This window comes from Mixophyes fleayi, chromosome 5 (assembly GCF_038048845.1).
Source record: "Mixophyes fleayi isolate aMixFle1 chromosome 5, aMixFle1.hap1, whole genome shotgun sequence".
Classification (NCBI taxonomy): Eukaryota; Metazoa; Chordata; class Amphibia; order Anura; family Limnodynastidae; genus Mixophyes; species Mixophyes fleayi.
This window is the reverse complement of record NC_134406.1, coordinates 201,920,261-201,947,861: the sequence shown is the minus strand read 5'-3', so window position 1 is coordinate 201,947,861 and position 27,601 is coordinate 201,920,261. Positions and strand designations below refer to the sequence as shown.

The following is a 27,601-nucleotide window of genomic DNA, read 5'->3' as shown; positions in this document are numbered from 1 at the left end:
ATATATCGTCTGTCTTTTACCTCTGTAAAGTAGGGTACATCACGAGGGGGCGCAATGTTCACTATGAATAATATATCTGGCCGCAATCATATAGATGAGGGATGATTATTAAGCCTGGAGTGAAAAATGAGGTTGTTTTAATTTGGCGTAAGAGAGGGAGTAGTTTGTATCAGAGAAAAGCTTTACTATCCATCATAGGTGACATATTTAGTTCCAAAGCTTCAGTCTTTTCTGAATACATTATAAATTTAGAAATTTTGCTAAAAGAATGGATCTCTTGCGCCAGGTTTGATAGTGAGATAATGTAGTTAATCACTGTTGTGCAACCTTGCACTCCCAGTGGCCAATTAGAATACCAGAGATGTACAGATTGGTTCTAAGTTTTGATGCAAAGGGATCCATCATCACTGCCTTGTACCATTTGATTTCAAATGCGAGTGAAACAAATACTTTGGTCAAAAAGGAGGTTGAGGGATTATGGTAAAGAACATAGGTTTTTGGAGTGGTTTCTGCAGGGAAATCAAAGTGGAGAAGTATTTTCCACATAAAGGGCCATTAGACCTAATCAAATGCCTTTTTGGCATCAAAATCCATCATCGGGTAAGGGCAGAGAGGGAGAGAGCTCTAGAGTTACCTACTCGAATTTGATAAGATCACAAGGTGATTTAATCTAAAGCCTGTTTGCCAGGAAGACCAGCAACAGCATGACCCCGTACACCCACCCCCCACCTCAAGACACGATTTTGGTGAGGAGTTTAAGATCAACATTTAATGAAGATGTCCGACGATAACTAACGCAATTGTTGAGGTCTCTTCCAGGTTTGGGTTTTAGGAACATTGGCTTCTCTTAATAACTGTTAAACACACAGCAACTCTACTATAATAGACTTAATACTATCTTATTGTCTATGGCTGAGAGTCCATTGTGACCGGGGTTGGATGATTTTTTGAGGCTCCTTATAACTTGAGCATCTTCTTTAGGTGAGATGTTTTGTTTTTTTTAACTTTTTATTTCTAACAGCAGATAATGACAATACAGGTCGTTGAGTACGTTTAAATATTAATGACATAAGCTACAAAGGAATAAATGCTTCCTACACAATGTGGTATAAATCAGATAATAGCTAGGAGTTAAAGGCCAAGCGAACGTAGATAGTAGTGAGGATCATGACACCGCAGTAGAGAGACCATGTAAAGTTGGGGAAATATGAAATTTGTAAAAAACTGCTGGATTTTTTTTATTATTTTAGGGAAAAGAAAGGAAGTGGCAAGGGTGTCTTCAGTGTGGATGTGCGTCCCTGCGCAGAGACCCTTCGTATCCAGATAAAATAGGGGAGAGAGTAGGGGAAGGGGTGAGTCCCAGAGGTGGATAGAAGAGAGGCTCGAAAAAGAGGAGACAAAAGGTACAGATGAAGAGGGAAAGAGCATAGAGGGCTTAGAGAAGGCCAGGCATATTGCTATTATTATAGGAATACAAGGGCCCCACACTTTATGAAAAGCGAGGACTGTATCGTGGAGGAGACTTGTCACATATTCCATGGAGGCAGTGTGCCAGGTTCTATTTATAACAGCCTCTCTAGAGGATTGCAAAGCTTTCTTACAATCGCTAGCTACCTGAAGTTTAGCTGCATTATATATGTGGCGAATAAGTTTATCTGATGATTTTCAGATCCCTTTGATAGGCTGACACTGGAGCATAGATAACGGGCCCTTAGGCACATTAATTGAAGTAACCTGCTTAATCAGGAGCAAGACCTCATCCCAAAATTTAGTTCCTAGAGGACATTCCCACCATATGTGGAGAAGGTTCCCACTGAACCACTGTTACGCCAACAACGATCGGAGGTGTGGGGGTACGTAGAGTGCAATCTCGCAGGAACCATGTACCATCTAGTATAAATCTTGTAGGTGTTTTCTCGAATGGCTGTACTAATGGAAAACCTTGATAGCTTTTGTCGAATGATCGATTCAGTTGTGGAGCGCCAGGGAACTGCAATTATTTATTTTATTACATTTCTTGAGTGGTAGAGAAACCATTCTAATCCCTAATAAGCAACACACCACTGTATTTTTACCTCTTTGAGGAGATATACAGCGCTTGGTCATCACCAATATTTGTCGAATGATCGACCACTCCTCCTCGTCCAGATATACTCCAAGATCCTGCTCCCATGCCCGTTCAAACGGTTCCGTGGGAGGAGATGAGAAGGACACGAGAGAACTGTACTGGATTGATATATAGCCTCAACGGCCCAGGCTATAAATGCAGTGACTTTTAAAGGGCCTTGGGGGCCGAAGCTTAGATGATTGCGTCAGGGCTTGTATAAAACTTTTTGCTTATATATAGTGGAAGTATAGGTTGCTGGAAAGATCGTTTTTCACATGTACGTCCATAAAGGAACATGGTGCATGCTCTCCCATCAGGTGAAAGAAATGGTCTAAACCCACCTTCCTCCAGGGGTAAGCAAAAGCCCTAATGCAACCCAGTGTGGATCGAGTGTGTCTCCATAGCGGAGTAAGTGGCGAGGGGTAGGCGGCCAGTGCGTATTGCTTGTTCAGTTTGTCCCATATCTCCAACGTAAAACGTATGGAGGAGATGGCATAGGCTGAGGCTGGTCTGATAATCCTAGGGCTCCAGGGTAAAACGCTTACTCCCATGTCTGGGGACAACATTTCTTCGATGTCCACCCATTTCTTGAATCCTACAGGCGATAGCCAGGAGAGGAGATGAGTCAGTTGTGTGGCGTGGTATTATTCCTCAAATAAAAGAAGGCCCATGCCCCCGTTATGTTTAGATTTGGCTAAACAGAGCCTATTACATCTGGGTCTTTTACCTTGCCACACAAAATTACCACAGGTAGACTGAATAGAGATCAGGAAGGAATATGATACTTTGACAAGGAGGGTTTGAAATAGGTATAACAACCTGGACAGGACGTTAATTTTAATGGTATTGATTTTCCCGAACCACAAGATACAAAGAGAATTCCAGGTGAGTGCATCTTATTTAATAGTAGATAGCAAAGGGGGATAGTTGGCCTGAAAAGAGTTTCATAGGAAGTTGCGAGAAAAACGCCCAGGTATCGAATTGCACTTAATCAAAGTTAATTTCCAATAGTTACTTGGTGTGAGGCGGAAGGTATAGTGCGAGAGCCTCCGATTTGAAATTATTCACTTTATATCCGGAGAGAGAACTAAAATTCTGCAGCTCCACAAATAGGTTTGGAAGGGAGGTCTGGGGTGAGAATAGAGTTAAGAGGACATCCGCAAAGAGAGAAATCTTATATTGTCTACTATTAACCTGGTTTCCCTTCACATCTGGGTTTAGTCGGATCTGAGCAGCAAGTGTGTTCAATACATAATGCATAAATGATGGGGGAAAGAGGGCAACCCTGTCTAGCACCATTATTAATAAGAAACACAGAGGAGTTCAAGCCATTCGTTGAGATCGAGGAGAACGGGTTATGGTATAGTGAATACTTTGAAGAAAATTACCAAAGAATCTAAAGGTTTTAAGGGTTTGAAACATAAATGGTCAAGAGAGCCTATTGAAGGCTTTCTCTGCATCTAGCACTAAAATTACAGAGGGAATTTTGGATTGATTTATATAGGAAATCAAGTCTATTGTCCTCCTGATATTATCAATGGCTTGTCTATTCGGAACAAACCCAACTTGATCTGGGCTGATAAGTTGTGACAGGCGATTGTTCAACCTGTTTGCTGGGATCTTAGCAAATAGCTTGATGTCCATGTTTAGCAGAGAAATGGGCCAATAGTTGGCGCAAATTGTGGGGTTTTTGTTGGGTTCAGGTATGATTATAATAGTGGAAAGTGTGGGGTCTTTGTGAAACTTCCCACTGTGGAGAACAGAGTTGAAAGTAGATGCGGGGTCAGAATATGCGCAAAAGTTTTATAGTACAAGATGGTGAATCCATAAAAACAAGGAGCCTTAGATTCTTTTTGGGACTTGAGCCCTACTTGAATCTGATTCTCCGAGATATCCTCGTTCAATTTGGAAGCTAAGGTCCTATCTAGTTTTAGTAGTTTACAAGCCTTTAGAAATTGCTGAATGATTGCAGGTGCGGTGGATGAAGGGGGCCCATCGGTATTTAAATTATAGAGGGATTTGTAAAATCTGTGAAAAGAGTCGTTGATAACTGTTGGGTCATAATTAAGTGTACCCTTTTTATCTCTTATTGCAATGATTGCCTGTGCTGCTCATTTAGCTTTCAGTTTATTTGCTAGCATAGTATCTGACTTGTTGCTTTTTTCATAGAATTTTTGATCGAGCCCGTTCAGTTTTTTCCGCCAGTAGTGATTGAATTTCGCCCCTGACAGAATTTGTTTATAAACTCATTTTAAAAGGTTTTGTTTATGGATATGTTCGGGCTGCTGCATTTGGGCAGTAAGAGAATTTACTTTCAAGGTTTGCTGCTTTTTGCGTAAGGATGCATTTTTGATAATGGCCCCTCTGACTGATTTGTGTACTTCCCATACGGTGGAGAGAGAGGATTCAGGAGTCAGATTAAGGTCAAAATATTCTTGGAGGTGGGAGCCCATCTGCTCTTTAAACTGGGGAAGTTTAAGCAAGGATTTGTTTAGTCTCCATGGCGATCTGCCTTAAGAATTATTCAGGAGATCAAACGAAGCATTGACTACCGAATGACCCGACCAAGGGTTGGAGAGTATATCGGAACGAGTGAGAAGTTGAATAGCTTTACTGCAACCCATGATCATGTTAATTCTGGAGTAGGATTTATGTGAGTGTGAGTAGACGATATAATCCCGATATGAGGGATTAAGGGCCCTCCAGGAATCAAATAGACCAGCCCCAGCCATGTGTCTGATTAACGCTTTTAAGTGTGTAGTTAGTGGGGAGATATGCCGCACCCCGGACCTGTCCAGTTCCGCTGACAAAATTGTATTATAGTCACCACCGATCAGGAGAATGCCCCTCTGTATTTTATTTAGCTCTAGAAATAATTTGTTAAATAAGCTGAATTGTCCTGAATTGGGAGAATACAAATTTGCCACAGTAATAGTTTGGTGTCCTACCTGACCCACCAGTATAATGAAGTGGTCCTCACGATCTAGACTAGAAGCGGTCAGTTGACAAGGCATGAAATTCCTGATCCTGATGGCAACTCCATTCCTCTTGGCGGGCAGGGAAGCATATTCCACGGTGAGGAATCTACGAGAGGATAAGCAGGGGTGGTCGCCCTGCTTAAAGTGCATTTTCTGTAAAAATACAAAATCTGCATTTAAGCTCTTAACAGTTCTATGTAGAAGTGATCTCTTCTGGCTGGTTGTTATGCCCTTTAACATTAATGGATACAAAAGTGAGGGACATGACTCCACACATTAGCACTAGGAGTTGTATGAGAGGGGAGAGACGATTAAGGTTTTGAGCAACAATGAGTGGAGAAGGGGGAAAGAGAAGGGAACAGGAAGTGGGTGGTAATAAAGGGATATGGGTAGATAGTGGTCAACTACTCCCCCCCCAAAAAAATGAGGGGAGAAGTGGTCACAGGATTGAGCCCACGGAAAAGTGGGAATTTGGCCCGTCCTGGTTGGAACGGGTTGAATGGGCTCAGAGATTGGGTTTACAAGTTTCTGGAAGTGGAGTAATAGTATCAAGGATAGAATGGGGACTATATCGTCCCCACCCTCCTAAAACCCAGAATATAGGGGGGAGGTGGCAAGGCCAGGTAGGCAAACCTGACCCACCCAGAAACACACAATACAATTAAGCATAAACCTTATAAAGTGTAACAATGAATCAGCAAAATGAATGAAAGAACATATTGAACAGTTGTAAGGACATAAAATATGAACCTGGGAAACCTTAGGTTTCACCTAACCCAAGATGTTATGGGGCGGTCAAGCCCTGTAACCAGCCTCCAGGAGCCCGGACAGTGGATGGAAACAAAATCTCTGCCCAAACTGACCCGGGGTAAATAGACAGGTCAAAGCACCAGGAGGGGCAAGAGGGAATGACCGCAGCTCGTAATATAGATGGCTACACTAACAAACGAGTAAGAAACCAAAATGTGTCAACAGCATATAGACTCTAGGCATGTAGAAACAGATATAACTAGTGAATATATAAGCACAGACTATGCGTATTAAAATCAGAGATAACTGAACTGTGGCGAATAAATCAGTTACAACAATTAACTTAGGAGAATGCCTCTTAACAGTACTGTTAGGTCCAGAAGTATATGCCTGGAGTGCCACAACACGGGAAGTGGGACCAGAACAGGTGTCTAGAAATCACATTAACTTGAGTCCCAACCTGGGGGACTGACATGTATATAAAGGTTAGCCAAAAGCTAGCGTCACAGTTGGGATCTTTGGCTTCATTAGGATTCCATACGGTGAGTTGGGGACCTCCTGCTTCTAAAATTAGACGGAAAGGGAAGCCCCACTTATATTTATATCCATGTACGTGTAGGGTTTTCGTGACTTTCCTTAGCTCTCTGCGCTTCAAGATTGTAGAGGGAGCCAGATCCTGAAAGATTTGAACCTTAGACTCTTCAAATAGATAATAGGGGAAGTTCCTGCTTGCTGTAACTATGCTATCCTTAGTTTTAAAAGATAGAAATTTAAGGACAACATCCCTGGGAGGTTTGTTGTCTTTAGGCCTGGGGCGCAAGGCCCTGTGGGTTCGTTCAATATGGATATCTTGATCAGAGAGTTAGGGATCTAGTGCTTGACATAGACTAACCAGGTACGGTTCTAGCTGCTGGTGATCCACCGACTCTGGAATGTAACGGATACGAAGATTGTTCCGACATTCTTTATTTTCAAAGTCCTCTGCTTTATCTTTAAAGAACATCAGCTCCCTGTGAAGGTATCAATATCTTGCGTTGCTTCCTGCAGCGTTTTAGAGTTTGAGTCCACTTTATGTTCAATAGAAGCTGTATGTTTAGACAACAACGCAATTTCTCCTTGGAGATCAGTCGCCAATTTTTGAAATTCAACTGTAAAGGAATTCTGAAGACATCATCATAGCTTGAATAGTGGCCAGAGCATCTGCAGATTCAGCCGGGCTTGGAGATGGGGGGTGGGTAGTATGTGCGGGAGAATCCTGTCTCTTCATATGTTGAAAGATCCCCGTTTTGAGTCCCCCTCCTTCCCCTGGAGCTGTTTTTATGCATAATGGATATTGGAACACCAGAAAGGTTTTGTGACAAAAAAAGTTTTTCCGGGTAGCCCGGACCAGACAGAGTTAGTTATGTAGGAGGGAAGGTGCACGTCCCAAATACAGTTCCACAGAGGTGACACCAGATGGCTAGTTAGCCTTGTTTTGTATTAGCTGTCAGCCAATGTGAAGTGATAGCAGAGTTAGTATGAGCCTGCAGCTCCGGTAAAAGGCAGAACAGGTGCTGACTGCCCACTCAGACCCAAAACTATTTTTATTATTTAGACATTTGTTTGTAAGTTGTATTGTTGTGTCGTGTTGTTCTCACGTTTTGTGCGCGCCAGATGAAGGGTCCTGAGAGCAGGTAGCAAGGCAGTATCGCCGGCGGGGAGACAAACCCGTTCACAGGTAGGTATGTTCGTGAGCTGCAGGTGGAGGGAAGGGCAAGTTACCACACAGGTAGCCCCTGAGCTTGATCCCCCAGGGAGAGCAGATGTGCTGGGTCTGTGTCCAATGGGGGATGCTGTGCCACTAGCCGTTGATGTCGCACAACCTGTGTGCGGGGGATGGCCAATGTGCTATGGCAGCAGTGGAAACGGCTATGAGGGAGACAACCAGAGGAGTGTGGAGGCGACAGCCGGGTGGGGTGGCTCCGATTCTCAGCGGGGTAAAATGATCAGGTTACAGCTGAAGGGGAACTATGGAGAGACGCAGTCGGCTGGTCCCCAGCCTCTCAAGGCGGCCAAGCTGTAGTCTGTCAAGGGGTTAGGAGCAGAAATCCTGTCCAGCCATCTTGGCTGCCAGGCCACGCCTCCCTAGGTGAGATGTTTTTTATTAAGTTTATCTGAGTGATAGTTTTGGTAAGCATGCAGGATTCATGGTACTACTCTATATTGGCATTTAATTCAGTCTGCTTTTGGAAGCGAGAAGATATATTATAAAGCTTTGCATAAAATTTCTGAAAGCATTTTGCTATTTTATTAGGTTTATATTTGTGCCCATTTACCTATTTGACAGAAAAAATTCTGTTTTAAGTGCATGTTTAGTTCTGAGTTTGGATACCAACAATGCATCTGCTTTGTTTCCCAGTTTGTAGAATTCCTTTTGGCGGTAGTGTAGAGTCTAAGCTGACATTATCTGGTTAAGTTTGGTCTAAGAGCAATCTTTTTCCTATGTATTGAGTGTTTAAGATTAAGTTATTTGTAGCAAGATCATTCGGTTAAAGTTTTGACCGAGAATGATTTCCCATTATGGGTGAAAGCAAAATGAAAGTGTAAACACTCCAGGGGGTAAATGTATCAAGCTGAGAGTTTTCCGGCGGGCTTGAAAAACCAATCCGATTTTAGCTATCATTTATTTAGTGCATTCTACAAAATGATAGCTAGAATCTGATAGGTTGCTGTAGGCAACATCTCCACTTTTCAAACCTGACCGGAAAACTCAGCTTGATACATTTACCCCCAAGTCCTGAAAGACGAGTAAATGTGCTTTTTCAGGTATTGCTTGATTATTTCTGCAGGCTGCTAGGATTTATTTGTTTTGCTTTTTAAATTATGATAAAGTCTAATTTCATATCACATGGTGGGTGATCCATCAGATGCTTAGGACGAAGGGTTTGGTGGGCACAGTCTAGATTTAGCTGTTCCATGGGCACCTTTGGTGGCAATTGGGTGAACAACCCTGCCAAGTAGGTAATTGGAGGTTTCAATGGACTCTGTTTCTGATACTGAGATTATTATGTCTCAAGATCCTCTACTTGGTCGTGGTTGGTCATCTCTTGGTCCATCACCTCTTGAAATTTACAGAGGTCATACGTTTTGCAGTCCAGGATGTTGGTGCAAGCCCTGATAGATAGGATCTCTATTTTTGAGTTCTTTTACCGCAGCTCTGAGTTCTCCGTTTGAAAGGTGTCATTTCTCGCATGAGTTTGTGGAGTTGACTTGCGTCTTGTGTAGCAACGTCAGGATTGGGAGAGTCCGGTATGAGACCAGAATGTGACAATTTTGGAGAAGGAGCCTTAAGCTCCACCTCTTTTAAAAAAATATATAAAGGCATCTGTATCACATGAGACTGCTTTCCAGCTTGTTTGCAGCATAGTTTCATAGGAGAGAGTGCCCTTTCTGGTCGTGAGTCATAAATCTATTGGCCAAGTTGAAGACTAATGCTGTATTTGTTGTGCTGGACTTTCCCTCCTTTGATTGAAGGTTACATCATTTGTCTAAGAGTGTTCTTTTTATTTGAAAAAAAAACGTTTAACTCAACGTTGTTGAGTTTAATTATCGTCTTCCGTATAAGGAACAGAGCTAGGGCTTTGTGTGACTCCTAGGTCTGTGAGCCTGTTTTATTACAGATGAATTTTAGCAATCACGAGTTCCACCATAAAGGGATATATTTCTGCTCCTTTAAGAGGAGGACCCAGTTCTCCAGCTCCATATTGCACCTTTGTGTCTGCATTTAAACCATGCCCCTAAAAATATTAGCATTTTTGAAGTCTAGAGTGTGATTCAAAATAAGTCAATCAATAAATTAACTGCTCAATACAAATAATGTGTGTTCTCTTGACTTTGCCATCGCGTAAGAGTTGGACATGCTGGTTTAAGTAATAAGAAATTGATGCTTTGAAGCAAATGATCCAGGAGGACTCTTGTTGACATACATTTTAAAACATTTATCCCACTAAGTTAAAGTGAAATGCTAATACAATGAATTTATTGCTTTTTCATTATTGAATTTATTTCACACAATTAACATTTTTGTGGTGTTTCTTTTGATCCAACTAAATGTGGAAGGCCGGTTCAACCATGGGCAATGTACAGAAATAGTTGCCAAGCTCTGATCGGGTGGGATGGAGCACAGTATTGTCAAAGTGTCTGGTTTCTGACACTTCAAAAACTTATTTCTTGATATAAATGAAATGTATTTATTAGTTATGCTTTGTAAGTTAGCACATTGCTAAAAAAATGTTATGACCCAGTTTCAGACAATGATTGCATAATAAGAAATTCAAGAGTATTAAAATAATCTTCTGTTAACAGAATGCCACTGCATGGCGTTGCTTCAATTTTTCGAAAGATCCTGTAAATCTGGTGCAAGAGTTTCCTGTACATTCAGATGTGATCTTAAAGATGTCTTCCCCGTCTGTTATAAGCCATGTTATGCGTGCATCCTTTGATGTCAAGGTAAGGACTCATTAGGTACCCAATCAATTGTTAAGGTTCACTTGTAACACAGATGTGAGAGTAGTTGAATTATCTTATTTTGCACATTTGCAATTTTTTTGTTCCAGATTTGTACTGATTTGTTGTAAGCTGTTCTACTGTGCGCAGGTACTATTGATTGGTTGATTGTGACTCTTCAAAGATTTTTGGTACTCTGCCTCTTAAGAAGTCTCCACAGCCTTTATTGTGTGGCATTATTTACTATTATTTAGCAGGAAGACTCAACCCATCCAATCCTATTCAAGAGATCAGAATACATCAATTCTAATCTGTTTTATTTAATTCTAGGCATATTGAGTTATCTTATGAACTGCAGCTGCTCATGTCTGATAAAATGATGCCAGCCAACCCCTATTTCAGTTAACTACTTAGGTGCCAGGAAGAGAACAAACACCTGTATGCTAAACCTTTTTTCAGAATTTTATGCGTAATGGTTCAAGAAATAAGGAAACACGTGAGAGAAATTTCTATTGTAAAGGATGGCAATTTTATGGAAAATTATAATAGAATATAAGAACGGCGCTCGTAACTGATATATACATAAATATTCATTTATGAAACCTGTTCATTTTGTATGTCTCAATAAATATGGTTTCTTTCTTGCAATCAGATGTATAGCATAAATGTTCATATATGAAACCTGTTCATTTTGTATGATGTCTCAATTAGTATAATTCCTTTCTTGCAATCAGATGTGTATTCATATGGTCAATTCCTGAGGTATATCCTCTTATATATTCTTAGGATGATGTGCTGAGAATATGATAGTATAATAGTAAGAACAGCTGGAGGTAAGGGCTATCCATACCTTTACGATACAAAATTAATTAACTGTATATTAATGCAAAATACTCAAGCGCTTCGATCACTACACTGATTCCGTATGGGCTAATAGCTGCAAATATGTAAGGTTAATAAGGGCAGTAAATTGACTGTCAATAAGTGTCTCTGAACACACAGTCGCACTTGTGTGTCCAGTAATTGCCCTGTGGGATAGTTTTTTGTTCCTTAAGGTGTGTGTCCCAAGTTGTGTCCTTCCAAATGGTGTAAGATAAGATAAATGGTGTACCTCCTACCTTTCTGAACACTCCCTACTTGATCCTCTCCAGTCTGGTTTCCGCCCCCTCCACTCCACTGAAACTGCCCTGGCTAATGTCACCAATGACCTCCTCTCTGCTAAAGCCAGGGGCCACTTCTCCCTTATCATTCTTCTTGACCTCTCTGCAGCCTTCGACACCATTGACCACCCCCTCCTCCTTCACACCCTCCAGTCTTTCGGCCTATCCGGCCCAGTCCTGTCCTGGTTCACCTCTTACCTTACTCACCGATCCTTCTCTGTCACCACCTCTGGGTCTCTCTCCCCCCTCGTCCACCCTTCAGTCGGGGTCCCTCAGGGCTCTGTTCTGGGACCCTTACTCTTCTCTCTATACACCTCCTCCCTGGGTGAACTCATCAGCTCCTTCGGCTTCAGCTACCACCTTTACGCTGACGACACTCAACTATACCTCTCCTCTCCTGATCTCTCTCCCTCCCTCCTCTCTAGGGTGTCCGCCTGCCTCTCTGCGATCTCCTCCTGGATAGTCCTCTCGATTCCTCAAACTTAACCTTGCCAAAACTGAGCTCATAATTTTCCTCCCTCTCATACCTCATCCCCTTCTGACCTCTCCATCACTGTCGACAACACCTCTATCTCCCCTGTCCCCCAACTTCGCTGCCTTGGTGTCATCCTTGACTCCTCTCTCTCCTTTGACCCCCACATCCTCTCTCTCGCTAAATCCTGCCGCTTCCAGCTGCGTAACATCGCTCGCATCCGGCCCTTCCTCTCCCAAGATGCCACCAAATGCCTTATCCACTCTCTGATCATCTCCCGCCTGGACTACTGCAACCTCCTCCTCACTGGCCTCTCCCGCTCTCATCTCGCTCCCCTTCGATCTATTCTTAACGCTGCCGCTAGGCTTATTTTCCTTTCTCGCCGCTCCTCTTCTGTCTCACCCCTCTACCTAGCCCTTCACTGGCCCCCATTCCCCTTCAGAATCCTCTTTAAGCTCCTCACACTCACCTACAAGGCCCTCGCCAACTCCACTGCGCCCTACATCTCCACCCTCCTCTATTCATGCTCCATCCCGCCCTCTCCGTTCTGCCTCTGACCGTCACCTCTCTTCCCCCCTTATAACCTCCTCCCATGCGTGTATCCAAGACTTCGCCCGCGCTGCCCCTCTCCACTGGAACAAGCTCCCTCCCTCCATCAGAACTTCCCCTAATCTGTCCAGTTTCAAACGGGCCCTAAAAACTCACCTTTTTCTTAAAGCCTTTCTGTCTCCCACTTAACTTCCTACCTTATCTACTGCCTCCGTCCCCCTACTTTCCCTCTCTCCCCTGCGTCTCTGTCTGTCCACCCCTCCCCTTAGATTGTACGCTCCTCTGAGCAGGGCCATCTCTCCTCCTGTTTCCACCACTTCTAACTCTGCTCTCCAGCTACTTAGCCCTCCTCCTCGAGGGTCCTCCACCCCACATCCACACTCGTTCCCTCCTCCCCCCTGGGGGTCTCCCTGTCTTCCGCGCCCTCCTACTTAGGCCCCGTCGTTTGCGGATCCTCCCTTCCCCTTCTCCGCCCTCTCTAGCTGTGCATTGAGCTTATTGAATTACTGTGCTTACTGTACTGTGCTGTCTCCCATGGTATTGTAATTTGTTTGACACTGTACGGTGCTATGGACACCTTGTCGCGCCTTATAAATAAAAATTAATAATAATAATACTATATGGCCTCTTGGTTCATACACTGTTTGGACAAAAATATTTTGCCACTCTTTTAATTATTGAATTGAGGGCTTTCAATCAGATCCGTTGCCAGAAGTGTATAAAATGAAGTACACAGCCATGCAGTCTCCATTTGCAAACATTTGTGATGCAAAATGGGTCGTTCTGAAAAGCTCAGTGACTTCAAGCGTGGTACTATTATATGATGCCACCTTTGCAATAAGTCGGTTCGTGAAAGTTTATCCCTCCTGCATATTCCATGGTCATCTGTGAGTGGAAGGTTTAGGAACAACAACTCAGCCACGAAGCGGAAGACCACATAAAATCAGAGTGGGGTCAACGACTGCTAGGGCGCATGGTGCCAACGCTCTGCTGATTCCATAGCTGAAGAGTTCTGAGCTTCCACTGACAATAATGTAAGCACAAAAACTGTGCGGCGGAAGCTTAATGGAGCATCACTCATGGAGAGAACCTGAAACAGTGAACGGATTACCTGCATTATCCCCTGCTGAATCATGTCCTATAGTGAGCTACCGCATTCTTTTTTTGAGTGCAAACTCTGTTCTTTTAACTAATAAACCTAAGTTGGACGTACTTCACTATTATCCTTTCTTTTTATGTGTGAGACATGGGACATCACCACTAAGCACACATTATGAAGATCTCAGTCAACTATAGTGAGGACACTGAAACAGTCCAATTAAGAGGGACCCTTTCAACATCAATTTTATTTCAAATTTGCAATTACCATTAACTATGCTGACAACATTTAAGAGCTTTGTGAGGGCACAAATTTTGTTTTTTGCTTTAATTCCACTTAGAATGACACTTCACACCATTGCTGTATTTTTCTTCCCTTATTTTTTAAACACGCCAACTGCGAAACACCTCATCCACGCCATCTTGAGACCCTGACCTTCCCGCATGGAAGAACATGTCAGAATTACAGCAATAGCCAGCTCAAGGTCATCTGCATGTGAGTGGTATTTCACATCAAGGTCATTTACATTTTTATGCCTGAATGTACATCATGTGTTATTCTTCTGTGTTGTGGTTTCCACAAATGTAACACGAGGCCATATAGCACACCAGAACACTTCAAGTTCTCACAGCTTGGGACAAACACCTTAAGAAGCAAGACTACCCCCCACAGGGCAATCACTGCCACACAAAAAATACCAAGGTACCTAGGTTTTTCTCTCAGCGAAAATCTCTAGTAGTTTTGACAGTTCCGTTGACGTTCCACTTGGGTTGTATCTTCCCTCCATTTCCACTCATTGTTCACATTCTAAAAAAGAAAATAGAAGGCAGATCCTTCCTCTTTGGCTGCTTCGCCTTTGGTTTCCTGTAGCCTGTCAGATGCTCTGGGAACAACCATGGCCTCTACTACTTCTGCATGATCTGCACCGTACAAAGGCCCAGTGCTTCATCCAAATCCAGATCACTACCTTTGAAAAGGAGCTGCTCAGACATAAGGATGTCTCAGAGACTGATCAGCACACTTTTGCAGGCAAGAAAGAAGAACTCTTTTGTAAACTTCTTCCAAACTTTGTAATAGATTATCACATGGTGTGGCTCTAAATTCTATTCAGCGGCAGCGACTGTTTCACATACCCTGGACTTCCGTCAGAAAGTGTCTTGCCTCATCTACTTTTGAAGGTACAATTATTGACATGGAGTTCATTATTTCATTCTTCCAAGCAACAAAGATGTTATGTCTCTCTATCAGGTCCTTTACTTCACAGCAATCTAAGGTACCATTAAAAGAGATTTCTTGGAGACGGATGTCACTGAAGGTGGTTTTTCTAGTGGCCATTACTTGTGCTGCAGAAATGGTGAATTTCAAGCATTGTGGTGCAATGAGAAAGTCCCCATAGTGGATGAAATGCGTTGAAGAGACAGTTATCAGTTCATGTTATAAACTTTATCGGACAGTGTGCTTTACGTTTTGGATTACATCTGTGTTACAGGGAATCAGTTGGTAGGGATCTGGAGGAGGAATTATACAGTAATTTAGGCTGCGGCCACAGCAGAACATACCATTCCTTTACACCCTGGATTACCTTTTTGGATTTCAAAAACACTATACTTAACCAGGGAATAAGTGGAACGTCCCTGTCAATCGTATCCGGTGCAGAATCTGGCCAACACATCTGCTTGCTGACTCGGCATAATATATGCAAGGTATTATCGGCAACTATCGTGACCTATTACACTGAAGTATTGTCACTATATGCGCCTAAATATTTTGGATGAACAACCACACACTTACCTCTGATATATTTATAGATTTTTCTAATATCAGCAGGTTACGGTCAGGTGTTTCTGCACAACCACTAACTTCCGTCCTTGCATTAGACCTGTGATATGCAGGTGTTTTTACATGCATTATATATTTTTTATCATTGGGAGAGGATAAATCAGGCATCTGGCGAATGTTGCACATAGTGATTGGTTATAACATATTTCTTTTGTTTTAGGTCAGTAGGTCAGTTGGTCAAGAACACACACAGCCGGCTTATATTAAGCATAAGCTCTGTATTTGTATAGTGTATGTAGTCCATATTAATACCGATTTATTTATTAACATACATTTTAAACTAATATGTGAATGCTTAGTATATTTGTGAGGTATCTAAGTTAATTGCATCCAACAGACATAAAGCTGTGCGTTGGGAAATTCTCTGTTGTTTGGATTGGTGACTATCTAGATAAAGGGGCTGCTCTAGATCCCATGCAGCACACACAACCATATCTGGTTAGTGCACTAAATTCCTCTTTGTGTATATTGTGGTGCAATGAGGCCTTTCTGATTTTTTTACACAGAATGTTTTTGCCCAAAGTAGAATCTACATGCCACATTAATCAAGAGATCATTTTGCCATCTTTATAATTTTGTTAATGAAAAGGAATAAAGTTGCACTTGTTGAACAATTATCTGTTTATCCAGGACTAAAGGGTTTAGAAGTATGGAACTGCTTTTTGTGATTCTTATAGGGCCAAAGAAAGAGTATGCCCCTTGTAAACCAACCACGGATGGATCAGAAAAGTAATTTATACAGGCATACAAGAGAAATGGGCCTGAGGTGTCAAATACTGAGAGCCCCCACTCAACGTAAGCTGTAGAAACATTCTTGGTCAAGAAAGGCATTGGCTTTTGTCCATACCTTCACTAGTAATTATCATCTGGAGGTCTTATTTTTTATGGACTCTCACTTCGGGAGTCCTTTTCTCCACACAGTCACTGAATTTGTTTCGTTATGCAGCATATGTGGCTGATCTGTTCTTTTGTAGCCCTCCACACTACTATTGCTTGTGTACATACCATTGTTGCTGCTGCCATGGAGGATTGAACAGGGGAAGTAGTGAATTATCATTACAGTTAATTACTTTTATTTGAAATTCTCCATGGCAGCCCAGTTTTCCATCCATGCTTGATATGTTTATATTTTTCAGAGACCTTGTACATGTTGGCACTGGCCTGTTTGCCTCTTCTTTTTTTTTCTATTTTTTTTTACTCTTTGAGAGACAGCTACAGCTGCCACTGCGCGTATGCAGATTGCGAATTTGTTTTGTTTTAATTTTTTTTTTGTTTAATCCTGCTCCCATCCACCTGATCTCTTCATGAGTCCATTGCCGAGACTTCTGTCCATTGCTTCAACCTCCGTTCGAATAGACCTCTGGCTGCCTATGGCAAGGTCTGTTGGTTACTGCTGTGGAACCCTGACCATTGCTGATTCTCTGATCTTAGTCACTATAGTTGTGAGGGGCAGTCTTTTCTTTGTTGGATTGCAATCTGTGTTCCTAAATGGGGTCAGCCATACGGCTTATTTAGCAATTTATGATAGTAGGTAAGATGGAAGGAGGGGTCTGTGAAATTGTGAGTATCCATTGGGCTTTCCCTGGATGCTTACTCTTGTGCTCTGCACACTTAACACAGTCCAGCGAATTACAGGAGTGCAGGGATAACAGAACCTCCCATGCAGACTGCGTGTCTTCAGTTCTCCAGGTATCTGAGTGCTGTACTCAGCCTCTACAGTCTCTTTCCAGCCTTCCACAGAAGTTTGCCTAGCGGCGTGCCATGCAGTAGCCTGTCCAGCCTTTCTTTATTTCTTCCCTTTTTATTTTTGCATGTTAGTAGACTATATAAATAACAGCAAGCTGGCTATTTTATTAAGCCAACTGATTTGTATTTAATGGATATACTTTATATCTATGTAGTTAGAATATTTGAATTTTTCTTTTAGGTGCTGGTAATTAATGCATCTGGTTCTTTAGCAGTTTATTGATATGATTTAGGAGTGAATGGACTCTCTTCAGTTACTGCTATCACTTGTGAGCACAGAGCACCATTATTCGGGTCTTATTTTTGGGTGGAAAAAGTGAAATATTAATCTGTGTTCCAGAACTATATGTTAAACAATGTCTTTTTAGTTAGAGTAGGTCTTTATTCTACAAAGGAAAATAATTCCAATTTTGTTTTATTTCAGGAACCAGAACTGTTTTTGATATGGGTTGTGTTCCATGCTCCGCAAACATACAATTCAGCTGGTATGTATTCAGTTATTATTCAAAAGCATATTTAAAATCTTAAAGCTTCCCGATGGAGTTTGTGTGTGGTGACCTGTAGGCAGTCTGCAGGGACTATGCCATCATATTTTCTTATACTCTCCTCTCTCTGGGCCTCGCCTGTATATTATTTACCTACTACCTAGATTGGATTTGTACACTCAATGGCTCGAACAGTCTGTCTGTTTTTCATGTAAATAGAGCTAAACCATAGTAATAGCTGCACATTGATGTCCAAATTTATGTAGAACAAATGAGACCGACACAAACCATAGAACACTTTTTGGAATATCTTAAATTTCTGATTTTGTAAAGTAACTGGGTACAATGCATTTAGGTATCTGTTTGTTTTTATCTTGTCATATTTTCACTATAACAGGTTCACTTGGACCACCTGAAGAGTTTATAGCAAGGGTTGATGTTGAAGTGGACAGCCCAGGTCCTACTTGTTTGTTGAAAAGTATTCCCTTGCGTGCACGAGCTGGTTGTGCAAGGATACATGCTCCTAAGGACTTGCAGGTTTGTTAATATAGTAAAAATGTATTATTTTTGCTAGTAATGTATAACTATTTCAATCTTTGCCATTATGTAAGCCAGTTCACTCTTTCTGACCACACCATGTTTTAAAACCAGATTGGTTTTATAATCTTACTGTATTGTTGTTTGGGGATACTGCTGCTTCCACTCTTTCAGTGTTATATATAAAGTATAGAAGAAACTAAGCTTTAGCCCATAATTTGAAGCTTTCTTCTAACTTACAAAATCACACAAATGGACACATCACTGCCTCCCACATTATCATACACACACCTGATCAGTCCTGTAGATGACCGATAACAAAGTCATCTGATCCTAGTCGGAAGTATTGAGAAGACCAAACTAAGTTGACCCGTTCATTGTGATGATTAGGAAATCTGGGCTAGAGTAGTTCCAATGTGATCAGGGCTTGCATGATGCAGCATTGTGTATAATCCATATTTTCAATGTGTATTTTCCATGTTTTTTTATTTTTAGACTATTCGTTTAAACTGTAGTATGGGTTCATCAGCCAAACAACTGCTGCCGCTAAAAAATGCAGGGAATATTGCTACTCATTTAAAAATAAAGGTAAGGGGTTTGCAATTTATATTGTAATGTTATTACGCTCATTTTCTTTACTCTAGTATATTTTTGGGGAGAGAGGTGACTCCTATTCTTATTTAACCCTCTTTCCAAACAGGGAAGCTTGTTTTTTATTTACTTTTTCTACTTGCCCTCAGCAGTCTGTTTAAAAATGCTTTTGCCTTGTTTTCTGGAACATCTTATACAAGTGAGACAAATTGACAATTGTCAGCTGGGAACAAAAAGTTGCTCTTGATGATAGCAGCCACCTCAGAAAAAGTGATTTTGCCACAATAGGTTTTGCCAGATACCCCTAGCTGAAATATGATGACTAGTAATAATTTTTCTCTTTGAAAGAGATTGGGTAGAGAAAAATTGTAGTAAAGAAAAACTTTCGGGTACATTTTTTGTTTGGATGCCATATATTTAAACGTTACCTAGGCACATGAAAGACCGTCTTTAAAACTGTTTTTTAGCTCAACTCATGGTATAATTTGGAGATGAAAACGGGAAGAGCTCCATTGTAAGGCCATCTTTTTCATTTACAAACTTGTTAGCTACCTCTATATGCTCATGTACAAGGTGTAAAAGCAAACTCACCCCCTAAACTACATTAATAAATTCAAGGATGATTGATTATTTAGGCATGTAAAGGCATGCCTGATCTGATTAACACTAGTAAGGTTACTGGGACTTGCACTGTATTCAATGGTACTGGGGAAAACTTGGGGTACAAAAGGAAGGGAAGTGTGGGCGATACACATTTCACATTCTTGATACAGAGACAGGAAAAACATTGTGAACATGACCTTCAATGACCCCGACACATAGCCGAATTGTGTTATTTAGTATATAAATAGATATAGATAGAGATATCGGGCAACAAGTGCATTTTTTTCCCTTGCATATAAAGATCTCTCAGACATATATATAGATATATATAGATATATCATATATATATATCATATATATGGATATATCACTGAGTGCCCCAAACAAGCACATTTTTTTCTTTTTACATATATTTGAACTGTAATTTTTGGGTGCACCGCCTGATATTATCATTAAAAACTGATTCCTAAATCAATTTTGCTATTCGTGCAAAGTGATAGACTTACTGCAGTGATTATTTCTTACATAGAGAGATCTTTGTCAGGTAGTGTCTTGTCTGCCCTTCCCTGGTTGTATGTGTATAACCTATTGGTCCCACACAATATGGGTTTCCAATTTGTGTATATTCAATATATTTAGATGTACCAGTGACACATGTAGGTTAGTGATCTGTATTGTGCAGCACGGTGGATAAGTGGTTAGCACTTCTGCCACACAGCACTGGGTTCATGAGGTCAATTCCTGACCATGGCCTTATCTGTGTGGAGTTTGTATGTTCTCCCCGTGTTTGCGTGGGTTTCCTCCGGGTGCTCCGATTTCCTTTCACACTCCAAAAACATACTAGTATGTTAATTGGCTACTATCAAAATTAACACTAGTGTCTCTCTCCCTCTCCTCCAAGTATTCATACAGTAGATGTCGTAAACCCAAGGCAGCGAAATGCTTAATTAAACAATAATAAAATGGCAACACACCGTTTATAGTTGAGATGAATTGTGCAAAAAAATCATTACTGTCCTTATATTAAATAAAGATAGTCATGGTAGTGCGAATTTATGGGTGGTAATAAACACCTCTTTGGCCATATGTCGTGCATATGAAAATGGAATCTAGCAGAGTAGATTTGAGCCAAAATTAGAGTTTACACTATTTAAATAGAAGTGTGCTGCTTGGTATCTCCCCTTGGCTTCAGGTCTTGTCCTTTCTCAACAGGCTTAAATCTGTTCCCCGGAGTAGGTGAGTCACCCATTTCCCTCTCCGTTCTTTGGTGTGCTGCACCTGGTTGCTGCAGTCAGCTGCTGCGTTGAACCCTGTCACTGTGGTGCCAGGAGATATAAGGAAGTCTTGGCCTTAGGAAAAGGGTTTGATGCTGTGTAACGCATTACGTCAATGCGTGAGTTGACTTTGGGAAAGAGTAGTGTCATTTATTATACACCAATATTTTTCCCTGATGAATCCTGCCAGGAGCTTCAACCCTGGAGGAGAAGATCCAGTACATCTGGGAGATGCAAGGTAGACAGAATACATGCAGATGTGAAAACAAAGTGTAGAAAGTGACTGTTTGTATTTATATTGATACACATTTTGGTTACCATAATTTTTTCTGTCATTCTAACTACAGATTAAAAAAATTATTTTGCCGGTCTGACTGTTTATGTAAGGATAAAATGTTACAATGCATGCCGAGAAGTAATAGCCAAGACTGTTTCAAAATGTTTTTATTTTTTTAAAAGTAGTACTTTGTTACAAATTGGGCTTCCTAATCAATTATGAGAGGAGGGTGTATACGTCAAGCTTTGTTGCGCTTCAGGTTGGATATGTGTTGGCCTCTTCCACTTAAGCTTGCTTACACATGGACGTGCAGAAGTTTCCGAGCTGAAATAATAATCTTCTGCTTACATTCTTCTGATCTGATTGATTACAGTTTATTTTAGCCTCGCCTATATAATCTCATGCCTTTTCTTGTATCCATACAATAAGAACTCTAACCTTATGGAAATGCAACTAAAATTGTTTTCCTATACTGATCTTTATATTTCTGCTTTTTCTCACAGTGCACAGATGAAGACAAAAGTTTTACTGTGGATCCTGAGGACTTGTTTCTTGTGCCAGGAGAAGAGCAAGTAGTTGCCATTAGATACACTCCTCAATATTCAAAACCACAACAGAGGTAACCTTTTTCTTAGCAGTTGGCATTTTTTGAACGTTTTTTTTCAGTACTATTATGTCGATCTCCAAATTGTTTATCACTGTATCTTTTCACAGTTTTGTGAAAATAATGGTGCAGCCCTCAGGTCCACAGTATGAAGTTATGTTGGTAGGAGAGACAGAGCTTCCAGGAAACAAGAATTCTATGAACTCCACTCCAATGAGTTGTTCTGATGTTCCCCCAATTCTTTCCAACCGGCAGTTCATGTCATGGGGAGGAGTAGCTTTTGGTAGAACAGTGTAAGTAATGCTTTTTTTTCAGTTTAGTTAAAGCTGCACGATTACCTACTGGGAAAAAATGTACAAAACGTGCTCCTTTTGGACGTCTCATTTCCTTACAGCCCATGGACAAAACCAGGGAGAGCTTGAGGTGAGGTAAGTGTGAGTGGGAGTACCAATTGCAAGCCGCTTGTGATTACCCTGACCCCCTGAAACATTAGCAAAATTTTACAGTAGGCGGTAGTGCTGCTTTTAAACTTTACAATTTCACACAAATGTGGTTTAATTGAATATGTACCTGATTTAAGAATATTGTTTAATTAAATATTTAAATGTGGGCATGTTGTGTTTCAGCATGCATAAGTTTGTTATTCCAACATACATGACTTTTGTGATGGCTACTATTTTAGTATGCATTTTCTCATGAGAGGATTAAAAAATGCTTTTCTCATTCATTATAGTTGGGGGACATTGCCTATCTATGGGAGATAGAGGGCACTGTGCTGGAGTAGGCACCTATTCAAACTATAAATTCATTTGTATTCTATCTCCTTCCCAGCTATACCCCTTCATTCATATTTCCCCAGGTTTTTCTAGGTGCTCTTGGAGTAAGGAGCTTTTTACTCTTGAGCTACCAATGGCAGTCCTTAAAGTTTTATTATTTCAGATGTTGCCATTATACCAGTGATCTGAAAAGACAGCTCTCCTGAGATCTCCACCCCTTACAGCTTTTGGACTGCACTCTGGTAGCAAGCCGCAGCATTCTCAAGCAGCTCCAGGCTCCCTCCCGTGAGCTGAGACAGGGCTTGCTGCTGTCAGCTCAGGTCACCAGGTTCTGATCAGGGAAGATAGCCAGCGAGGTCTCCAGATGCCTGGAGAGAACAGATGGGCGCTCCTACTGTCCCACTAGGAACTGACATGGTAAGGGGAGGTGTGTTTTAGAGTACTGACCATATTTAGTCAGTGTTCTGTCACCGTAATCTCTCCTATAGGTTTTTATAAGTACCTACTTATTAGCCATTGTGTCACTCACTATACTGACTTTTTTAGTTGCACTATGGGTTCAGACTCTGCATTAGCACCCTAAAATTGTATTGTGTTGTTATGCAGTGTATGTACATGTTCATATTGGATATGTTTTATTTTTCCCTACCTGTTCAAACCCTTTTCCCAGGTGGGGGTCTACAGTTCTTTCTTTCGATCATGTCAGAACATAGGTCTACTTCCAGTCCCAAGGCTGCTGGAGGTAAAGCTGTTATGTTCCATTTCAAATGTCAGCCTGAGTTCCCAAATGGGCTTTTGGAACCACAGCTGATGTGCGATTTCTCAGAGGAAAGGACATTCCTGTAGAAAAGAGTCCACACAAGAGGGTAGAACCCAACCGAGATTGCAGAGCCTGGGCTGGGCTGCTAGCTCAGTGCATCATGGAACTGACAATACATGCAGAGTGTCTTTGGAGGTAAGTGAACACACCCCCCCAACTTTCTCCTAGAATCTCCAGCAGTGGATCTTCCTTCTCAAATAGGTCTGCCTCATCTGGTCTCAGAGCCTTTAGATGGAGTCCAAGGTTCTCCTTGGATTCAAAACTTTGGACACACAGAACAGGGTTTTGGCTCATATGTCTTCCTTGCATGTAGGGTTTGAGACCTAGCCATGCAACAAGTCACGGAATCATCAAAGATCCATCAAGGTCTTCTTCCTGTGAGAATCTGAATCTGTTTCTGGGGCACTCTGTTATAAGGACCTGACTGGATGCAAGATCCTCATAACTCCTCTGGAAGTCAGGCTGTCAAGAGCTTGTGGTAGTGATTGACAAGACCTCAGGATTCAGAGGTAACTGTGGTTGGAATGTTTTTCTTACTCTGGCAGATAATCCTGTCCATCCTCCCCACAGCTAACTGATCTCTTGGGAATATTTCTGCGGTGTGGGCCATTTTCTTGCTCCTTCTGTCAAATGTGTTTTCCTTTTACTATTGCTGGTTCACAGCGACAATCCATGATCTAAACTCTGCACCAAGGGCGTTTACAAAGTTAGGAGATCTACTCAGAGCAGATAAGGGTGCTTATCCCCATACCTGGCCATCCTTCTTTGTATAAGGCAAGTTATGTCCCTTGCTCCTAACCCATTGCACTTGACTGAGAAAACAATGGTTTCACGTGACAGATTCCAGTCTTGTCCCAGCTCAGTAGGTCTATGTGTACATATTTTCCCCTTGGAGCTCCTCTTTAACACCAGTTGTCAGAATCTTTTCTTTTCTTTTTTTTTTTCTGCAGAAGATTGGGACCATTTGATCACGTGTGAAAGCTTTATGTCACTCTGGTCTCCACCTTCCATTGTAGTATATTACTGGGGAGAATGGAGCCTTGCTTCGATGCAAGACTGTTGCTCGTTTCCACTCTTGAACATTCACAGAAAGTTTCTCTTTGGGTGATCAAGGACCAGCCCTCATTTGACACAGTAATGCTATGGCTATAGCCTGTGTGAACCTCCTAGGGGGGACAGCCAAGATTTTGTGAAGAGTTGGCTGTCTGCCCCAGCATTCTCGGCACTATAATCCAGGGAGATTGACAATTGAATTTTCTGTACTTTCTGGATTTGGCAGGTCGTTCATCCTGGGGAACTATTCCTCTTTCCAGAGCTTTCACCGATACGTCTTAATTATTTACTTAAAGAAGGCATCTGGAGAAGATGTTTCCAGTTGTTGTGGTAGCACCAGTCTGGCTGAAAGGATTTTTCCTCTCTTCCTTTCTTTCAACAATGTTCATCTTGTCCATGATTAGGCATGTCACTTGTCTTTCTTACAGGGCAGACAGTGTACCAAGATTAGTCTTTCTTAAATAACTGGTTTGGCCCCATCTGCTTTTCAGAGAAGTTTGGCTTCTATTCCACATTACTTCACATGGTTCTTAACTTGCATGGACTTGCTCTGGAACCTAGGGTGTTTGGAAGTGAAGTCCTTTTGTTTCAGCTGTGCCCTCTTCCATTTAGAATGTAAACTCTCTAATGAGTTGGGTCATCAATACCCTTTGTTTTCATGTCTGCATTTATTTTGTCTGCCTTGTATGTCCTTGTTTTATGTATGTCCTGTTTTCCCTACTGTACGGTGCTGCGAAGCACTGTGGCGCCTTACAAATCTACGCTAAAAATAAAAGCACTAAGATTTGTTTCCATTCTGTGCTACAGAGGCCACCATTCTAACCTCTACAAATTGTGGTTCATATTTACTAACCTGAAGCTTTACTGGCTATTGCTTCAGCAAGAAGAGTGTCTGGTTTCCTGTCCTGTTTTGAGGATTTCTTAACCTGCCTTTCGCCACTATAGTGCTTTTCAGCCTAGGTGGTGTCAGACTTTTATTTGAACCAACATCTAGTTTTCTCCGCTCCGAGTTAGGAGCATCCAAAAGTGACAAAACCCCACCTTCTAGATGATGGACTTAGATCTTGAGAATGCAGGTATGAGATTTCTATCCTTATGCAGAGCAGACCTCTGCTTTTGTTAATATTGTGTGCAAAAGAGAATGGCCAGCTACATTCCAGGCAGTCGCGAGATGGTGAGAAGTTAGATTCTCGAGCCCTTTATCTCGGGTTCTGGTTTACTATACAGCCCTCTCTTCTGGATTGGTGAGTGCCTCTTGATGCTGCATGGAGCCTATGTTAAATGCTGATGTTTGCTCTGCATAAGGATGGCAATCTGCATACCTGCTGCATCAATCTATACCAGATTCTACAGGTCAAATATGCCTATTTCCAAATAGGAAGAATGAGAAAAGAGGATTTTTGTACTGAGCTATAAAATCCATTTTCTGAATCCATTTGGGTGACGCTGCAGTCTCGCCATTTTGTTTTATTATTATTATTATTATTATTTTCATAATGAGTGGTGTTTTGCTTGATTATTTCAGTCCTATCCTATGGGATTTGTTGGTAAAAAAAAAATGCAAGGATGTAAAGGGGAGGATATAAAATATAAACAAGTATATAGTTTGAATAGGTGCTTGCTTCCGCACCAATGCCTTTATATACAATGTGGTTAAGTGTCCACGAAATTGATTCAGATAAATGGACTTTACGGTATGTTCAAAAACCCCTTTTTTTATTGCTAGGCCTAGGTTAGTGTAAGCCATACGTATAATCAGTTATTTGCCCTTTTTTGTTTTTCTTTATTTAGTCAAGTGTAGTTTAGATTAGCACAATTACACATCTTTTCCTTATTCTCAGGCAACAGAAGTTAATATTAAGGAACACTTCAACAGCAGCAAGCCAGCATCTGCGCCTTTTAATAAGGGGTCAGGATCAAGACTGCTTTCAGGCAAGTGTGTTTGGGTTGTTTGTTTGTTTGTTCTTCACTTTACTTTTTTTTCGTTTTCCCACTTTAGTTTTCGCTTTGATTTACACATTGGGACATATGCTCTCCAGTTACCTTTTAGTAATTTCTTTTTCTTTTGTATGCTTTGTTCAGTATTTTAAAGTTGATCATGTAAAACAAGGGTTCCATTTTATAATTGAGTATAGGGACAGTTTCAGTAATTGAATAAAATGTATCCAGTAAATGTACCACAAAGTGTTTAACAGTGTATTGGTTATGCTAACTTGGTTGAATAATCATGCATAGGCGAAATTTCATGTAGTAGATTGGAGCTGTAGATGTTTGACTGATACTCCTTTTATATAATGGCCGATAGTGTAATGTTCTGATTTAGTCAATGATGACATTGCATATTTTGTTGAACATCTAGCAAAATGTGAGATCTCTTATGATAAGAGAAGTCCACTTTTTTTCTTTTGTTATGTGCAAAATAGACCATAATTATTTATTTTGCAAATGGAACCCCTGTCCTATTTATAATTGTTTGCTAAATCCACTCTCGGCTTACCCCTCTCCATCTATCTACGCCCAGCATCATCTTCCCAACGTTAGTGGATTGAAGTAACGAGCAAAATGATATTCATACACAATGTCTGGTTGTAATCTAGAGGTGGGGCTGGTCATAGAGGACTACGTCCCCGGTAATTAATAGGATATGGTTTTCTGTTTGCAAAATAGACTGGTCCATTCTGTGCATATAACAAAAAGATTTTCCTTCATGTGTTAACCTTAGCTTTAACATAACACATTGTTACATTGTTAATCAAGTAATTGTCAAGTGAACCAGATGAATTGCATATTTTAATATTTCTAGGTGGTTCTCCTGTTGCAACCTCTTGATTTTATCAGTGAATACTGAGAACAGTTCTTTCTGCTAGACATGTCATTTTACTTCAGAGGAAAATCTGTTGCGTCGAGAGCTCAGCTATTCATGAAAGAAGCCTTGTAGCTTGCTGTAAAAGACCCTTGGCTTTCTTGTGCAGTCTAGAAAAATGCTATACATTTCCTTTGATCTTTTTATACAGTTGCAAAGTACTTTTGGCCCTGAAGAACGTTTGACCAATAATCGTGAACTTACTATCCGTCCAAAAGAAGATGCCATTATTCAGTTGATGTTTTCTCCTACACATGTAGGCTGCATGTTGGCCAAGCTGGAAATAAAACAGTCAGGAATTAAATCTTCTCAACCTGGAATAAAATTTACTGTAAGTTTCAGAGGACATGAATCCTAAACTTCAATATCTGCATATTTTTAAATGTATATATTTACAAACCAGGCACATAAATAGCAAGCCAAGGAATACTTGTAGCTACGACTTTGTAAATATCCTGCGTTAAATTCAACACCAAAATAACACAGCCTCTTAGTAGTGTGGGTTGGTCCACCACTCAATAAGTGCAATTCAT

The 27,601-nt window shown here is 41.1% G+C and overlaps 1 protein-coding gene across 1 annotated transcript in view; it reads left to right on the top strand.

Moving 5' to 3' along the window:
• Positions 1-27,601, top strand: part of CEP192 (centrosomal protein 192) — a 198,562-nt gene that overhangs the window by 138,293 nt on the left and 32,668 nt on the right. Inside the window, exons 35-42 of the mRNA XM_075214402.1 lie at positions 10,180-10,323; positions 17,610-17,670; positions 18,068-18,207; positions 18,703-18,795; positions 21,456-21,571; positions 21,667-21,849; positions 26,047-26,137; positions 27,220-27,399. Of these exons, the coding sequence (XP_075070503.1) occupies positions 10,180-10,323; positions 17,610-17,670; positions 18,068-18,207; positions 18,703-18,795; positions 21,456-21,571; positions 21,667-21,849; positions 26,047-26,137; positions 27,220-27,399 (1,008 nt within the window). The remainder of the gene's footprint in view (positions 1-10,179; positions 10,324-17,609; positions 17,671-18,067; positions 18,208-18,702; positions 18,796-21,455; positions 21,572-21,666; positions 21,850-26,046; positions 26,138-27,219; positions 27,400-27,601) is intronic.